The sequence below is a fragment of the Arvicola amphibius genome, chromosome 3 (assembly GCF_903992535.2).
Source record: "Arvicola amphibius chromosome 3, mArvAmp1.2, whole genome shotgun sequence".
In the NCBI taxonomy this organism is placed as follows: Eukaryota; Metazoa; Chordata; class Mammalia; order Rodentia; family Cricetidae; genus Arvicola; species Arvicola amphibius.
The window spans coordinates 107993222-108011856 of record NC_052049.1 but is presented as its reverse complement, the minus strand read 5'-3'; the positions used below and the strand labels follow the sequence as shown (position 1 = coordinate 108011856).

Below are 18635 nucleotides of genomic sequence, written 5' to 3'. Positions count from 1 at the left end.
ATGATCCGAGAAATGGCCTCAGAAAATGACTCTTCAGTAAAGGAGTTTATCCTACTAGGTTTGACACAACAGCCAGAGCTCCAGCTGCCTCTCTTCTTCCTCTTCTTGGGAATCTATGTGGTCTCCATGGTGGGAAACCTGGGCTTGATTGTTCTGATTGTTTTGAACCCTCACCTGCACACCCCCATGTACTACTTTCTCTTCAACCTTTCCTTCACAGATCTCTGCTACTCCTCTGTCATCACGCCCAAAATGCTGGTGAGTTTTGTGACACAGAACACCATCTCCCATGCTGAGTGCATGACTCAGCTCTTTTTCTTTGCCTTTTTTGTTATTAGTGAATGCTTTATTTTGACAGCCATGGCCTATGACCGATACGCTGCCATCTGTAAACCACTGCTTTATAAGGTCACCATGTCCCATCAGGTCTGCTTTGTACTGATGGTGGGTGGATATACAATGGGATTTGTGGGTGCCATGGCCCATACTGTGTGCATGCTCAGGCTTACCTTTTGTGATGGCAACATCATCAATCACTACTTCTGTGACATACCCCCTCTCCTGGAGCTCTCCTGCACAAGTACTGCCACCAATGAGCTGGTGGTTTTCATCGTGGTGGGTGTCAGCGTGATAGTACCCAGTCTCACCATCTTTATTTCTTACACCTCGATCCTCTCTAACATCCTCCGCATCCATTCTACAAAGGGCAGGTCCAAGGCCCTCAGTACTTGCAGCTCACACATGATTGCTGTTTCTCTGTTCTTCGGTTCATCATCATTCATATACTTTAAGTCTTCTCCTGTTGGGTCAGTGGATCAAGATAAGATATCCACAGTGTTTTATACTGTTGCGATTCCCATGATGAATCCTTTCATTTACAGTTTGAGAAACAAAGATGTTAAACTTGCACTGAGTAAGACTTTGAAGAAAAGGTGTTCATTTAAATAGAAGATGTATTGATCTATATGATGAATCTGCATATGGGCATGTACATGGTGTATGTATGTAAGGTATGGAGGGAAGAATTCATCACTGCCATGAGATGCAAATGATTAAATAATAGAGAAAGTGAAATTAATTACAGAAAGAGTTTCTTAAGTACAGATATGGAAAGTAAATGAGAGAGAAGAGAAAAATTTTATTTTCTAGTTTATTTGCAGAAATTATTAGATTTTAAGGAGAAAAAGAGGGATGATGATAAATCCAGAAAAGGCAAGGCAGTCTAATTTTGGATTTGAACTTTTTTAGAGTTACTGTTTAGCTCTATCCTGGAGATAACTGACTTACAGACAACCATTTGCATATTTATTTAATACATTTCTATTAATCACCGGAGAAGCTTTTGTCTGGGGAATTTTCTGGTTTTGCAAAAAACAGAGGCTTGGAGTACTATCTTCTCATTTCAGTTTCTGGTCTCTTCTGATTTTATCCTTAAGGAAGGCCATAGATTTTCCTCTGATTATAGTTACTAAGGGCAGGAACTTGGGTGACATCTGCAACAGCCAGAATAAGGGAAAGCTACTCGGGATCTTATATCTTTGATGTGACAACATGATTAGGAGCATGTTCTGGATTTCTCTTTGTATACTGGACTGTCCCCAAAGTCACAGAGATCTTCCTGCCTTGGCCTCCCAAGTGCTGGGATTAAAGGTGTGTGCCACCACTGCCTAGTTTTGTCTTGGAATTTTAAATAGTGCAAAGGCTGTATTTATTAATCAAGAAATATAAACTTAGGCCGGGCAGTGGTGGCGCACGCCTTTAATCCCAGCACTCGGGAGGCAGAGGCAGGCAGATCTCTGTGAGTTCGAGACCAGCCTGGTCTACAAGAGCTAGTTCCAGGACAGGCTCCAAGGCTACAGAGAAACCCTGTCTCGAAAAACCAAAAAAAAAAAAAAAAAAAAAAAAGAAATATAAACTTAAATTTATCTTGTACTAAGATTATTTGAAAAATAAAAGTAAGATGGCAAAGAAGGCACTAATTATCTCTGGTCTTCAAAGTCTGAGTGGTTACCATAAGATAGGTATCAGGTTCAGGTGAGCAAGAAAATCCAGTAGATGAGGAATAACTAAGCAACTGTATCTGAAGATACTGGAGGAGTTCTGTAGAACCCTTCCATAACAGAGATGGTGCAGAGACTTGCTCTGTCTTTACTTCTGTTGCCTGGTCATGATGGACTGTTCTGAGGAACAGATGTGCAACATGAGTCTGCCGACATGTCAGTCAATAGAGCATTCCAGGAAGATTAAAGAACTATACATATACTTTTACATGCAGGAACAATTTTGATGCTTATGAGACACTAGATATAGGTGATTGTGACTCTGGTGTAGTAGAAAAGGGGTAAGCATAGAAGTATGTGGTATGGAGGAAAATAATTAGCGGATAATGTCAATATATTTGAGCTTTGAAGGAAAAATAATTGTTTATTTTCATTTGTTTATGACAATTCTAAGGATTGAGTGGAAAGCTTTTCAAATGCTAGACAATGTCCTACTACATCCTCAGACTCTGATATTAAAACAGTAAAAATCCAGGTGGTACTAGTCACACAAAGGACTTAGATCTTTGTTTTTATTTTTGGTGCAGGGTTGTCTATTGCTCAGGATGGCCTTGAACTGCTGATCTTAAACTATTCTAGTGTACCAACCTCCTAAATACACAGAATTACAACTTTTCTCACTTGTTGAGAAACCCTGTCTGTGTTTATTTATAATCAGTCTAAGACATTTCAGGAGCCATTTGCTGTTTAAGCTATGAAGCATCACACTATAAGTAACACAAGATTGCTATGGTCTGCAGCAGAGCTGAGTTTTCCTTGACTAATTCTGTGTACATGAAAAAAAAATGAGTGAGAGGTATGTCAACTAAAACAGGAGCATAGGATAGGTTGTGTTATCTTTTCAAAAAGGATTTATTTATTTTTATATGTCTTGGTGTTTTGCCTGCATGTATGTCTGTGTGGGTGGTGGGCAATGAACCCAGCTCTTCTGGAAGGGCATCCAGTGCTCGTAACCGCTTGAGCCATCTCTTGGTCCCAGGTGGGAATATCTTTAAACTTGTGTTTTTGCTTTCCTGTGCAAGAGTCTACACTTGGAAAGACCACTGGATTTGGACCTATGCAATATGATTTTGAGGCAAGGTTCTACAAGTTTTATTATTGGTGTTCTCTTAGTATTTGTGTTTTTAGATTAATTGTTTAGTAATAATTACCTTCATGAAAGTGCACACAAGGAAGCCATTTGATAGACACTCAGAAAATATATTTTTTTGAAAAGCACTGATTCTTTACTTTGGCTCAGAAAGTAATTAAAAACATGATAACAGCATGAGATGTCTGCCTTCATTTGTCTCTGTCTCCTCTTTGGGTCAACTAGTTGCTTACCTCTGCATGTAAGCATGTTAACTATTTGATTGTTCTCCCCTAGTAATTGGTTGCTCTTCATTTATCTTAACTCCCTTCAAGACTGAATTTCCAGAGATAAGAGGAACTGAGGTATCTTTCTGTCAACTTTCACAATGTCTCATTTCAGACTTCCATTTGTCTATTTATCTATTTGTCTATCTATCTATCTATCTATCTATCTATCTATCTATCTATCTATCTATCTATCTATCTATTTATATTTTGGCTTTTTGAGACAGGGTATCTCTGTGTAACAGTCTTGGCTGTCCTGAAACTTACTTTGTAGACCAGGCTGGACTCAGATTCATAGAGATCCACCTGCCTCTGCCTCCTGCGTGCTGGAATTAAAGGCATGAGCCACCACCATCAGGCAACATGTCTTTAGTTATTGCCCTACACCTGCAATTACAGTGCATTTCAGAATTAGGAGACACATTACTCATGATGAGGTCACCTCTAGTTAGAGGTGATCGTGATAATTACATTGTCTTTACAAGTGGCAAGAAATTTTCCAGAGCTCTCTACCAGAAGTAACATCATGATCCAGTTTTGACCTTCATTGCTTAATTATGCGAATTCACCTTTGAACAATTTATTCTTATAGTTAAACCTAAAATTTATATCACTATTCCAAAGATAGGCCTGAAACACCTAATTTCCATCTTCCCAAATACCCATTCTAATTAATCTGTTTCCCCATCTTTTAACTGTTAGTTTTATTTGCTTTCTGGGGGTTACTTAATACACCAGCTATAATGAGTGTCTAGAATCAGGACTCTGGTGTAGGTCTTGGATTGCCAAAGCCTCTCATCAAAGGAGAGTATTTAGAGCTAGGCCTCTAGGCTGGGGATAAGATAAAATGAGGTCTTTATTCTGGGTCCTAATTTAAACTGACGGATGTTCTTTGAAGGGGAGAAAACAAGCGCTGGAGAGATGGCTTCATAGTTAAAGGGGTTTCTGGACAAGAATGAACTGGGCATGAAGAAAGCATCCATAGTCTCAGTGTCCCTAAGATGAGACAAATGGGAAAAGCAAGAGAATCCCTGGATGTTCCTTTGTCAGTTCCATGGGAAGTTGTAACCAACAAAGACTCTTTCTTTAGAAAGATGAAAAGATGACCAAAACCTCTGGTTGCCTGTGTTGTTGACCTTCACATGCATGCCAGAAGACATGTGTGTTCACACTCACACATACACATACAGTATACATGCGCACATGAAAACCCTCAAACATTCCTACTAGAGTCAGGAACAAGGTAAATGTGTCCACTCTCCACTCATGGTCAATACAGTACTCAAAGTCTTTGCTAGAAGAATAAGATAGCTGTATGAGATCAAGGGGATAAAAATAGAGAAATAAGTAATCAAAATATTCTTATTTGTAGATGGTATGATTTTACATATAAGAGACTCTGAAACCTAAAGACTCTATCAGAAAATACAGCTGACAAATATTCAGCAAAATAGCAGGTACAAATTTAAGATAAAGTAAGTAACCTTTCTATATTCTAACAACAAATTCACTGAGAAAGAAATCAGGGTAATAATTTCATATATAATAGTTTCAAAAGTATATTGGAGTAAATCTAACTAATGAAGATACTTGTGCAAAGAAAATGTTAAGATACTGAAGAAGACTCCAGAAGATGGAATGATCTTGCATTTTCATGATTTGCTACAGTTAATATTGTGAAAATGACCATCTTATCAAAAGCAATATACAGATTGCTCCCCACCAGAATGAGAAAGAAAGCTAATCTTAAAATTTACATGGAAATACAAAGACATACCTGATCAAAGCATTATAATTTGTTAATCGATATTTTGGGGAGCATTGCTTAATTATGCAAATTCATCTTTGAACAATTTATTCCCCTAGCTAAACCTAAAATTTCTGATTCCTGCTGTAGGAAGTCATATAGCCAATAGCGTTTAAGTTAACTGCTCTTTGGGTTGTGGCCTCTTATGCCAATGTAAACCATGTGTCCAGCCTCTTTTTTTGGCTGCAGGATTCGGTTTCTATTCTCCATTCCAGCAGAAGATTCTGATTTGTGAGCCTACACGTAAATAAATAACCATCTATTATTCTCAATTCTGAGCTAGTGTGGGATTTCTTCTAAGTGTCTTTCTTCTTCAGATTCCAAGTTACACTACAGAATTATACAACTAAAAACAGCATGACTTTGGCATAAAAACAGAACACACATTCCCATAAAGTAATAGAATTTCAGACCAAATATAAGTTCACATGATCGCAAACATCCCAGGTGTGAAAATTTATTTATTTTTTTATTCATTGTAGCATTCCAACCACAGAGCTCCCTACCAACCCTCCTCTTGCCCCTTTCATCTCCGCTTACCAGTCTATCCAATATCCAAACCTCCTAAAGGGTAAGGTGCATTAGGTTGAGGCAGGACCAAGCCATCCCCTCCATGTATCAAGGTTAAGCAAGGCATCTCACCATACTGAATGGGTTCCAAAAAGTTATTAATGCACCAGTGATAGATGTAACTATTCCCACTGCCAGGGACCCCTCAAAAAGACCAAGACACACAACTATCTCTCACTTGTAAAGAGCCTAATTTGGTTCCATGCAGGTTCCACAGATGTTGGTCTACAGTTTGTGAGCTCCCATGAGTTTTGTTCAGCTGTCTCTGTAGATGTCCCCATCATGATCTTGACCTCCTTTGTTATATAATCTTTTTCCCTCTCTTCTTTTAGACTCCCAAAATTTGGTGTTTGGTTGTGGATCTTTGCATCTGGTTTGGTCAGTTGCTGAATGAAGGCTCTATGATGAAAGTTGGGATATTCGCCAATCTGATTACAGAGGATGGCCAGTTCAGACAACCTCTTCACGATTAATAGGAGTTTTTCCTGAGGCCATCTTTGTGGGTTCCTGGAAATTTCATGAGCACCAGGTTTCTTCATAACCCTGTAATAGCTCCCTCTATCAAAATGTCTCTTTCATTGCTCTCCCACTCCATTCCTCCCCAACTCAACCATCCCACTTCCTCATTTTCTTATTCCACATCCCCTCCCGTCTATCATCCCTCCTTGCCTCCAATTTACCCAGGAGATCTCATCTAATTCCCCTTTCCAGGGAGATCAATGAGTCCTTCTTGGAACCTCTTTGTTACCTAGATTCTCTGAAGCTGTGGATTGTAGTCTGGTTATCCTTTGCTTTACATCTAGTATCCACTTATGAGTGCGAACATACTGTGTTTGCCTTTTTGAGTTTGGGTTACCTCACTAAGGATGAATTTTTCCTAATTCTATTTGCCTGCAAATTTCATGATGATATTGTTTTTTTCATCCTAGTAATACTCCATTTCATAAATGGACCACATTTTATTTATCCATTCTTCAGTTAAGGGACATCTAGGTTGTTTCCAGGTTCTGGCTATTACAAATAATGTTGCTATGAACATTGTTGAATAAGTGTACTTGTGCTATGATTGAGCATCCTTTGGGTATATGATCAAGAGTGGTATCACTAGGTCTTGAGGTAGATTGAGTCCCAATTTTCTGAGAAATTGTCATACTGATTTCTGAAGTGGCTATACAGGTTTGCACTCACTCCACCAGTGGAGGAATATTCCCCTTACTTCAAATCCTCTCCAACATAAGCTATCCTCAGTACTTTTGATCTAGTCATTCTGACAGGTCTGAGATGGAATCTTAGAGTTGTTTTGATTTAAATTTCCCTGATGATTAAGGTGTTGAGCAATTCCTTAAATGTCTTTTGGCCATTTGAGAATCTCCTGTTGATAATTCTCTGTTTAGATCTTTACTCCTTCTTTAAATTGGATTATTTTGTTTTTTAATGTCTAATTTCTTGTATTCTTTATACATTTTGGATATCAGCCCTCTGTCAAATGTGGGGTTGGTAAAGATATTTTCCCATTCAATGGGCCATCATTTTGTCTTATTGATTCTGTCCTTTGCCTTATAGAAACTTCTCAGTTTCATAAGGTCAGATTTATTTATTGTTGCTCTCAGTGTCTGTGCTCCTGGAGTTATAATTAGGGAAAAGATGTTGCTTTGTCTTATTTAGTGTGTCCTTTGTCTTATAGAAGCTTTTAAGTTTCAGGAGGTACCATTTATTGATTGTTTCTTTCAGTGTCTGTGCTTCAAGTGTTATATTTAGGAAGTGATCTCCTGTGCCAATACATTCAAGGCCCACTTCTTACTTTCTCTTCTATCAGGTTCAGTGTAACTGGATTTATGTTAAGGTCTTTGGTCTACTTGGACTTGAATTTTGTGCATGGTGATAGATATAGATCTATTTGCAATCTTCTACATGCTGCTACACTGTGATGCCAGCACCACTTGTTGATATCCTTTCTTTTTTCATTGTAAAATTTTGACTTCTTTGTCAAAAATCAGGTGTTCATAGATGTGTGTATTTTTGTCAGTGTCTTCAGTTCAGTTTTATTGGTCCACATGTCTATTCCTATGCCAATACCAAATTGTTTTTATTACTATAACTCTATAGTGGAGTTTGAAGTAGAGATGGTGATGCCTCCAGAAGTTCCTTTATTGTATAGAATTGTTTTAGTTTAGTTATACTGAATTTCTTGTTTTTCTACATGAAGTTGAGTATTAGTCTTTTGAGGTCTGAAGAATTGTCTTGGAATATTGATGAGGATTGCATTGAATCTGTGGATTGCTTTTGGTAAGACTGTGATTTTTATTATGTTAAGTCTACCTATCCAAGAGTGTGAGGGATCTTTCTATTTTCTGATATAATCTTCAATATCTCTCTTCAAAGACTAAAAATTCTTTTCATACAGCTCTTTCACTTGATTGGTTAGAGTACACCAAAATATTTTATATTTGTGGCTATTGTAAAGGATGATCTTTCTCTGATCTCTAATCAGCTGGTTTATCATCTGTATATAGGAGGGCTACTGATTTTTTGAGTCAATCTTGAGTCCTACTACATTACTGAAGGTATTTATCAGCTGTAGAATTCTGTGGTAGAATTTTTGGGGTCAGTTATGTATACTACCATGTCATCTGCAAATAAAAGTTGGACTTCTTTCTTTCCAATTTGTATCTCCTTGATATCCTTGTTGTCTTATTAATCTAACTATAACTTCAAGTACTATAGTGAACAGATATGGAGAGAGTGGACAGCCTTGTATTATTCCTGATTTTAGTGGAATTGTTTGAGTTTCTCTTCACTTAATTCGATGCTGGATGTTGGCTCTCTGTATATTGCCTTTATTATGTTTAGGCATGTTCCTTATATCCTTGAGTTCTCCAAGACTTTTTATCATGAATGGATTCTTTTCAAATACTTTTTCAGCATCTAGTGAGATGATTATGTGGTGTTTTTTAGTTTGTTTATGTGGTGGATTACACTGACATGTTTTTGTTTAGCCAGCTCTGCATCTCTGGGATGAAGGGTACTTGATCACGGTGAATGATGTTTTTTGATGTGTTCTTGGATTCGATTTGACAGTATTTTATTGAGTTTTTTGCATCAATGTTCATGAGGGAGATTGGCCTCTAGTTCTCTTTTTCTGTTGTTGTATCTTTGTGTGGTTTGGGTATCAGGGCAACTGTAGCCTCATAACAGGTGTTTGGCAATGTTCCTTATGTTTCTATTATGTGAAACAATTTGAGAAGTATTAGTATTAGTTTTTCTTTGAAATTTTCATAGTATTCTGTGTGGGAACAATCTGGTCCTGGACTTTTTTCTTTTTCTTTTTCTTTTCTTTCTTTCTTTTTTGGGTTGGAAGACTTTTAACGACTGTTTCTATTTCCTTAGGAATTATATGTCTGTTTAAATTGTTTATCTGGTCTTGATTTACTTTTGGTATGTGTACCTATTTTTTTTTTTTTTGAGGTTTCCAATTTTGTAGAGTACAGGCTTTCGATGATATGACCCGATGATTCACTGGATTTCCACAGGTTCTGTCATTTTGTCCCCATTTTTATTTCTGATTTTGTTAATTTGGATATTCTTTCTTTGCTTTTTGGATAGTTTGGATCAGGATTTGTCTAGCTTGTTGATTTTCTCAAAAAACCACTCTTTGTTTCAGTGATTCTTTGCATAGTTCTATTTGTTTTATTTTATCGATTTCAGGCTTCAATTTGATTATTTTCTTGCATCTATTCCTCCTAGGTGAGTTTGCTTCTTTTTGTTCTATAGCTTTCAAGTATGCTATTAAGTCATTAGCGTGAGATTTCCCAAACCTCTTTATGTAGACATTTAGTACTATGAACTTTCCTCTTAACACTGCTTTCATAGTGTCTTGTAAGTTGGGATATTTGTACATTCATTTCATTGAATTCTAGGAAGTCTTTAATTTCTTCATTTCTTCCTTGACCCAGTAGTGATTCATTTTCCATGAGTTTGTAGGTTTTCTGTAATTTGTGTTGTTAAATTCTAACTTTAAGCTATGGAGATCTGATAAGATACAGAGATTTATTCCATTTTTTTATGTCTGTTGAGATTTGCTTTGTGACTGAGTATGTGGTCAATTTTAGAGAAGGTTCCATGAGATGCTGAGAAGAAGGTATTTTCTTTTGTGTTTGACATATAGAAATAGATGCCTGTTAAGTTCATTTGAGTCATGACATCTGCTAGTTCCCTTATTTTCTGTTAAGTTTCTGTCTGGCAGACCTGCTCATTGGTAAGAGTGGGGTGTTGAAGTCTTCCACTATTAGTGTGTGGAGTTTGATGTACAATTTAAACTTTAGTAATGTTACTTTTACACACCACATACTTAAAGAATTGGGACTTCATCTTGATAGACTTTGTGTGATGAATACAAAATATCTTTCTCCATCTCTTTTGATTACTTTTAGTTTACAGTCTTATTTTGTTAGATATTAAGATAGATGGTAACACAAGCTTGCTTCTTAGGGCAGTTTGATTGAAAAGTCTTTTTACTTTTACTCTGAGGTAATGTCTGTCATTGAATTTGAGGTATGTTTCTTGTAAAGAAAAGGACATGGTCAGCAAGACAAAAATGACAGCCTGCAGAATAGGAAGAGATCTTCACTAACCCCACATCAGACAGAGGTTCCTCTACAAAATATATAAAGAACTCAAGAAATTTGTCATCAAAAGAATAATCTAATAAAAATGGAGTACAGACCTAAACAGAGAACTCACAACAGAGCAATCTAAAATGGCTGAAAGATGCTTAAGGAAATGTTCAACATCCTTAGTCATCAGAGAAATGCAAATCAAAACAACTCTGAAATTCCATCTTACACCTGTAAGAATGGCCAAGATCAAAAACACTGATGACAACTTATGCTGGAGAGGTTGTGGGGAAAAGGGAACACTCCTGTATTGCTGGTGAAAACGCAAGGTGGTACAGCCCCTTTGGATGTCAGTGTGGTGATTTCTCAGAAAATTAGGAAACAACCTTCCTCAAGACCCAGTAATACCACTTTTGGGTATATATACAAAGAATGCTCAATCGTGCCACAAGGACAGGTGCTCCACTATGTCCATAGTAGTATTGTTTGTCATAGCCAGAAACTGGAAACAACCTAAATACCCTTTGACCAAAGAATGGATAAGGAAAATGTGGTACATTTACACAATGGAGTACTACACAGCAGAAAAAAATAATGACGTCTTGAATTTTGCTGGAAAATGGATGGAACTTGAAAACATTATTTTGAGTGAGGAAACCCAGACACAGAAAGACAATTATCACTTGTACTCACTCATAGATGATTTTAAAACATAAAGCAAAGAAAACCAGCCTACAAATCACAATCCCAGAGAACTTAGACAACAATGAGGATACTAAGAGAGACTTACATAGATCTAATCTACATGGGAAGTAGAAAAAGACAAGATATCCTGAGTAAATTGGGAACATGGGGACCTTGGTGGAGGATTGAAGTAGGAGAGGAGAGTCAGGGAGGGAAGCAGAGAAAAATGTAGAGCTCAATAATATATACTTAGAAACTACCATTTGTTGTCAGTTTTATGTATCAAGTATATGGTAGTAAATATGACATATTGTAAAAGCCAAAACAGAGAACCAAACCGAACCAAACAATAATACATATTGATGAATGTGGACACAGGACTTGTAGGGTAGAAGGGTGTGTTATAGATGGGTAAAGAGATTAGAGAAAGAGGTTGTAATAAGTACAGGACAGGAACAACATCAATTTAATAAATAAACATACATGATGACTGAAATGGTGGAGAAGTCTCAGGGACATTGCCTGTTGGATAGAGGTGTTTACCATTCCAGGTGGTCACCACTAAGAATATAGAATTTGAGGAGCCTGGGACTTTGATCCTGCCTCTATTATTTATGTTTTTATTAACTGCCCTGTGAACCTGAGACTTCTCATGTGTAAAATATCAATTGATGATGTTATTTGTGTGTATGATGGCCATAAAACTTGTTCAAAATAGTGAAAATATTTAGTTGATATGGTTTAAATATAAATTAAATAATGTTTCTTTCATTGGTTTTCTTTTTAAAATAATACTTTAAAACTGTATTTTTTTATGAATTGCATATTTAATCTCCTCTTTTGAACTAATGCTTAATGACATTAGATAACTAAGTATCTGTTAAATTAAATGAATTTATTTATGTAAGTTAAGCTTAATAGCAACTGTGTTTTCTTGGTTGAGGTATGCTAACGTCAAATGAAATGAATGAGGTTAAAGTTTCAACATTAATAAATTGTGACTTATAGTCTTGCAAAACTGCAACTGTATTAAAGATGATCAGTGTAGCAACTGACCTTAACCTATGTCTAACATTTGTTTTTAAATTCTACTTTATTCTATTTCTAGAAAAAATAGCAAAAATTTATACACTTACAATTAAAAAAAATTAAAAAGTATTGAATAGTCTTAGAAGACACTGGCTGTAACACAATAAATAGATGGAGAATTCGAAGGCAAATCAAGGACAATATGGTAGGAAAATGAAAAACAAGAAAACAAACAAACACATCTATTAACCAAATGTAAATGGCGACTTGAGACGAGGAGCTCTGCTGAACATCCCTGTGTTTGGTATTGCCAAAAGCAAAGATATGATTGCAAGAACGAAAGCAAATTTTAAAGCTTTCATGTATTAAAAGTTTTCAAATTTGAGTCTTCATTCAGCAATGTATGGAAACATATGCAGAGACCCACAGCCAAGGTAAACTTTGGGAGCTCCTGCAGAAGATGGGGAGAAAGGATTCTAAGAGTCAGAAGGATAAAGGACAACACAAAAAAATCCACAGAATCAGCTAACCTGGGCTCATAGGAGCTCAGAGAGACTGAACCAGCAATTAGGAATCTTGCATGGGACTGACCTAAACCCTCTGAATATATATGGCAGTTGTGTAGCTTGGTCTTCTTATGCGACTCCTAACAGTGGGAGCAGGTGCTCTCTCTGACTCCTTTGCCTGCTTTTGGGACCTTTATTATCATATTGGGTGCCTTTGTCCAGCCTTCATCTTGATATGCCATGTTTGGTTGATATCCGTAGAAGGCCTGACCTCCTCTAAATAGAAACTGAAAGGAGTGGTGGTTGGTTGGTTGTAGGGCAAAATGGAGATTGGGGACACTGAGAGGAAAGGAAAGAGAGGCAATAGCAGCCGGGTTGTAAAAATAAATAAATAAAAATATATTTAAAAATAAATAAATAAAAACATATTTAAAAATAAAGAATTCTTAAAGTTGAGAGATATAAGCTCAATAGCTAACAAAATTAATTACATATCAGCAGATGAATGGATTATGAAAATCTGGAACATAAATAAAATGGAATATTATTCAATTTTAAAGAATAATGGAATAACAACACTGATTTATTTCTTCCAAACACAGTCTTCTTTCATTAAAGACTGATACAAAAATCTTGCTTTTAACTCTACCATTATACACCTCAGTAATATTCTGTTAAAAGTCTACCTCATCATAGCTTCTTTACAGCCTCTATTTCTTTTTATAATCTTTTGGGTTTACTTTATTTACATGGAAAATATTAGAAATGAATATCTGAGTTAGAACTGATATGAATGCAGACTAAATGCAAAGTTATAACAGAATTTTATTTAACAGAATATTTTTCAAAGAAATGGTATTTTATTTAGTCACAATGCTGCCAGTTATGAAAAGGAACACAGTTTTTTTTCTTTTTTCTTTTTAGATCTTCATGTTACTTAAAGAATAAACTGGAAACCATGACCACTGGCATGTTAATTCCTGGGAGAAATTGCTGCCACTCAGTTGCTAGCTTCTGAATTTCCTGCACATGCTCTGTCTTCCAGAGTATTGTGAAATTCTGAATATGAGCTGTTTGCTATAAGGCAGGATATAAATTAATCCTACTTTCCAGCAATTTTGTTTAACTTCTTTCTTGTCTTGGGACTACTCATGTCAAGATTCTTCAGTCACGTTTACAGGAAAACCTTCCTTGCAAATTGTCCTAGACAATAGTTTATTTTTGTTCTAGTTCCAGTTCATTTGATAGATGTTCATCATATAGAAGCATAGTCGCTTACTATGTTGTAGGGAGACAGAGGAAATAATTGTCTTAAACAGTTATCTTCATTTTGTCTAGTGTTTTTTCATTTTTATTAATATAAATTAATTCTCAAGTCATCCTTTACATTCAAAATTTAATTGTAGTTACAATAGTAAATTAGTTATATCACACTTGCCAAATCTTATAATAAAATACAAAAATTTGAGAAGAAAAGCCTGGATTAATGTTTTTCATTTCCCGAAGCAATTAGAAAATCAGTATTGATATTTGGCATCTTTGCTATGAAGAATGTATTTGTGCCTTGTTTTTTCTTGTACAAGGCAAACACATGAAGGAACACATATTTTACTAACTTAAATATTTTGTTTAGTAGTTTTGTTTGGAGCACTTAATGGTATAAAGCCTCTGACATGTCTTACAATTGTGATATGTACACAAAATATTTAATAAATAAAAATAAGGTATCTATCAGCACAGTTATATAGACTTATAATTAGCTGAGGTCATGAATTGCCAAGAGGAAGAGAAGAACTCAAGAGATTCAAAGATTTTTACTGGGCAGACAGATATATAAATGTTAAGGCAAAAGGCTCAAGGAAAAAATCAAAACAATTTTAAGATACCATCTTACACCTGTCAGAATGGCTAAAATCAAAAACACCAATGATACCCTATGCTGGAGAGGATGTGGAGTAAGGGGAACACTTATCCATTACTGGTGGGAATGCAAACTTGTGTAACTGCTTTGAAAATAAGTGTGGAGGTTTCTCAGAAAATTGGGAGTCGACTTACCTTAGGATCCAGCAATAGCACTCTTAAGAATATACCCAAAAGTTGCCCAATCATACTACAAAAGCATTTGTTCTACTATGTTCATAGCAGCACTATTTGTAATAGCCAGAGCCTGGATTGCAGAACCACGCCTTGATTTTCCAGGAGGCAGTTGTTTAACAAGACGGAGAAAAGTGCAGGATGGAACCAGGGTCTTGTCTTGCCACTGTCCTCACTCTGTGTTGGGGTTTGCTCTGATGGGCATGACGAGCTTCCTAAGTTACTTTCTTCCTTCCTACAGCTGTATCAGTAACTGTCAGATGCTGGAACAAGGGAGAATAAGCCTGAGTTCTGCGTGGATGCTGAGCTTAACTGCATATCTTAGTCTGTTGTCATGTTCCCTATATGCTATCCATTTCCCAGAGTTTTTTAATTAAGATCCTACATTTGTAAAATACTAGGCACGATTAAAAGACTAGGGAATCTTGATCACAAAATCCAAAGTGGTTCCTGAATGTTGAGCAGGTGAATTTTGATTACCTTTAAGGTACTGTCACATTGCAAAAATTGAGATCTTTGAATTCATATATATTAGAGCTGACATTGTAGCTTTAGCTCTTAAATTTAGCTCTTAAATTTGTGGTCTTGAGAAAGTTTGTTTTTGCAGGTCATGGGTACCCCATCTGCAGGTAGAGAGAAAAATAAAAATGTTCCTTGAAATAAACTCCTGATGAGCAGTAATCTAGATAACACACCCAGAAAACTACCTCTAGAAAATGGAATTGAGAGCAGATTATAGTTATGGTATGAGTCAGGGTTCTCTAGAAGATGAAAGCAGATAGAATGAATTAATTTTAAAATAGGTCTTATTAGGTTGGCTTACATGGTACATTTTCTGTAGTTCAACAATGCCAGATTCACAATAGAAGGGTGAAGAATTCTATAGATGCTCAGTCCATGAAGCTGGAGGTTCCAGCTGTTCCAGTCTGGCTCTGTAGGCCTGGACAGTTATTAACAAGCTGCTGGTCTTCAGTCTGCACCGGAAGCCTGAAGAATCTAGTTCTAGCATCAGTGAGGATATTTAGCTTTTGGAGCAAGAGAGTAAACAAGCTTGCTAGCAAGAGTGAAGGCAAGCAGGCAAAAATCAATAATTCTATTCTTGTCTTGGTGTCTTTTCATATGGACTGCCATCAGAAGTTATTGTACACATTAACTGTGGATCTTTCTATCTCAAATAGTGTGATCAAAAAAATCCTTCAAAGGTGTACTTGTCAGTTGTCCCTTTAGTGGACACTAGATCCAGTCAAGTTGGAGACCAATAGTATCCATCAAGACTACTATTCTCATATTATGCATTCAATTATTCTTCTTCATAAATAAACATATGATGGCATCTTTGAATTTACAAGACCTTATCCATGTTAACAAATTTAACCCATTTGATATTTATTGTATTGTAATAGTATATTAACTGGCCATTCTACAACTTATTTTCTTTTGCTATAAAACATAGCAAAGAGAGTGGCTTGTTTAGCTGAGACTATTTCTACAGAACAGTACAACTAAAGAGATAAAGTGCCGTGTGCATAAAGTGTTTAGCTTAACAGTCAAGGTACATTTATCTAAAGATTATATCAGTCACTCATCTTGGAAGCCATCACAATTCCTCTCACCGTATGGCAAATTATAGTAAGCAGAATCTTGATGTATTTGTCACCTTATTATCTAAAAAAATTCTGTTCTTGTGGTTGTTCTAAAAGTAAAGTACTTAACCAATGGATATAGCAAAACCTTGCCAATTATCTCATTCAGACTTCATAAAATCCCATAAGGAAATTATTTTTAATTTTCTTCTTAAACTAAAGATACAGGTATAGAAGATTTGTACAAAATGTTCTATCTATTGAGTAGTGAATTCTGGGATCTGGATGGGTTCAAAGGCCTCCAAATCCTGTGTTTGTTTTTTCACCTTATGAGTCTGGTCCTAGGTATCACTACCTGGAATGGGAACAGATAAGATAATGACTTTCTGAGGGATGTTGGGCAAGCCACAATTCTCCTTGGAGTTTAATTTAATCATGATAAAATATACAGTCAATGCAATTACTTTACAGGAACACTAAAACAAGCAAGACTTTGAACAACATTTGCATACCCCTGAGCTTAGGTGTCAGAAATACTTGAAAATGTCACCTCTCTAATTTGATTTTATTAATGAAGAGTTTGTTAAGGTGATGCTGAGGCAGATCAGAGAGAGGACATGTGGCCCAGTTGATACTCAGCAGTTTCCTCTTTTGCCATTGTTGTTTTCCTGACAGGCAAGGGCCACAGCCATGGGTTCAGGTTGGGGACCTGGGCTGCCAGCTGGCGACTCTCAGGAGCCTCTACACACCAACCTTTTCAAAGCCTGCTTGACCTCCTTGTTCCTCAGTGTGTAAATGAAAGGATTGAGCATTGGCGTGATTATTGTGTAGAAGACAGCAGGGGCTCCTGCCCCTGCGCCGGTGGAGCTTGGCTGCAGGTAGATGCAGACAGGGGGCATGTAGTATAGGAGCACCACTGTGAGATGCGCCGTGCAAGTGGAGAAGGCTCGCTGCCTTCCCTCTGCTGTGCGGATGCGCAGCACCGCAGCCACGATGAAGACATAGGAGATGATGATGAGGATGAGGCAGCCCGCAGCTACCACGCCAATGTTTGCCAGCATGACAAGCTCATTAATGGTGGTGTCTGTGCAGGCCAGCTTCAATACTGGAGGGATGTCACAGAAGAAGTAGGCGATATGGTGCGGTCCACAATACAGCAGGTGGAAGGTGAGGGAAGTGTGAATTGCAGAGTGCACAGCACCTGTGGCCCACGTGCTCCCAGCCAGCCCTGCACACACCCGCCTGTTCATGGCCACTGGATAGTGCAGGGGTTGACAGATAGCCAGGTAACGGTCATAGGCCATGACAGTGTATAGAAAGCACTCAGTGCTGGCCAGGAAGTGGAAACAATAAAGTTGTATAGCACAGCCGTGGAAGGAGATCACTTTCCCATCCAAAGTCACCAGGCCTGCCATGACCTTGGGAACTGTCACTGTAGACAGACATGCATCCAGGAAGGAGAGGTGGCCCAGGAAGTGGTACATGGGGGAGCGGAGATGAGGGTCAGAGCCCACAGTAAGGAGAATGAGGAGATTACCAGTCAGAGTGATGCTGTAGATGAGGAGGAAGAGGAGGAAGAAGAGGCCAGGGTGCTCAGCTGTGTACGTCAGACCCTGTAGGAAGAAGTGACTTACCATAGTCTGGTTGAGGTACCCTGTCTTCACAGCCATCTTCTCATTCCCCGTTCAATAAAACCGGCTGTAAAGGAGTAAATATCTTCTCTTTTTCCTCAAATGTCAGTATTGTTTAGTGCATCCCAGTTTTCCTTGTCTCACAAGGTAAAAATATTAACAGGCTAAATTCAGCTTTGTCTGTACTTAACTTTTTACATCACATGTTCTTGCAAAAATGAAGTTTGGAAGGCATGACCTATATTCTTGTGGGGTACATAATGTATTATAAGGATTGTTTGTAGAAATACAGTCCGTAAATTAATTATGCAAACACAGAGTACAAATCCTGCTGCCATTGAGTTAGTGATTTTGGCATGTTCTCCAGAACGGTGATGCTCCTGCCTCTTAATTTCCTCTGCTGTGGTTTACACGCATCCAGCCTCATAATTAATTGCTGTTTGTCATCTGGGAATAGCATCCATCTCTGGACTTGTCTAGATTCAAAGGACTGTTACATCAGCCAGGACCCGATCCTCCCACCCATTTTCTCACTCAGAGGGAGCTCTTTGGAATGTTAGCTACCCACAACCCTCAAGAGTATGACAATGAGGCCCGTGAGAACAAACTATATAATTATGCAAACCAATTGTTTAGTATAGTTCATGCTTTCCTTATAACACTTTTTTCTTTCCATTGTGATTAACAACATTATTGTGGGTG

The 18635-nt window shown here is 37.3% G+C and overlaps 2 protein-coding genes across 2 annotated transcripts; one reads left to right on the top strand and one right to left on the bottom strand.

Moving 5' to 3' along the window:
- On the top strand, window positions 1-948 carry LOC119810127 (olfactory receptor 145-like). Its single transcript, XM_038323461.1, has one exon. It carries the CDS (start codon window positions 1-3, stop codon window positions 946-948), a length of 948 nt encoding a protein of 315 aa, XP_038179389.1.
- Window positions 949-9329: 8381 nt separating this feature from the next.
- On the bottom strand, window positions 9330-17972 carry LOC119809359 (olfactory receptor 10S1). The gene is made up of 2 exons (XM_038322194.1): window positions 17050-17972; window positions 9330-9375 (listed from the first exon to the last, which is right to left on the bottom strand). Exons 1-2 carry the CDS (start codon window positions 17970-17972, stop codon window positions 9330-9332), a joined length of 969 nt encoding a protein of 322 aa, XP_038178122.1.
- Between the last annotated feature and the right edge of the window lie 663 nt (window positions 17973-18635).

What these genes read in the sequence shown, in the direction of transcription:
- LOC119810127 (XM_038323461.1), top strand. Translation starts at nt 1, where the DNA reads ATGATCCGAGAAATGGCCTCAGAAAATGACTCTTCAGTAAAGGAGTTT.
- LOC119809359 (XM_038322194.1), bottom strand. Translation starts at nt 17,972, where the DNA reads ATGGCTGTGAAGACAGGGTACCTCAACCAGACTATGGTAAGTCACTTC. An exon ending in CAGGCTTTGAAAAGGTTGGT is followed by an intron (nt 9,376 to 17,049) that starts GTGTAGAGGCTC and finishes AAGCAAAGAAAG; the next exon opens with AATATCCAAATTAACAAAAT.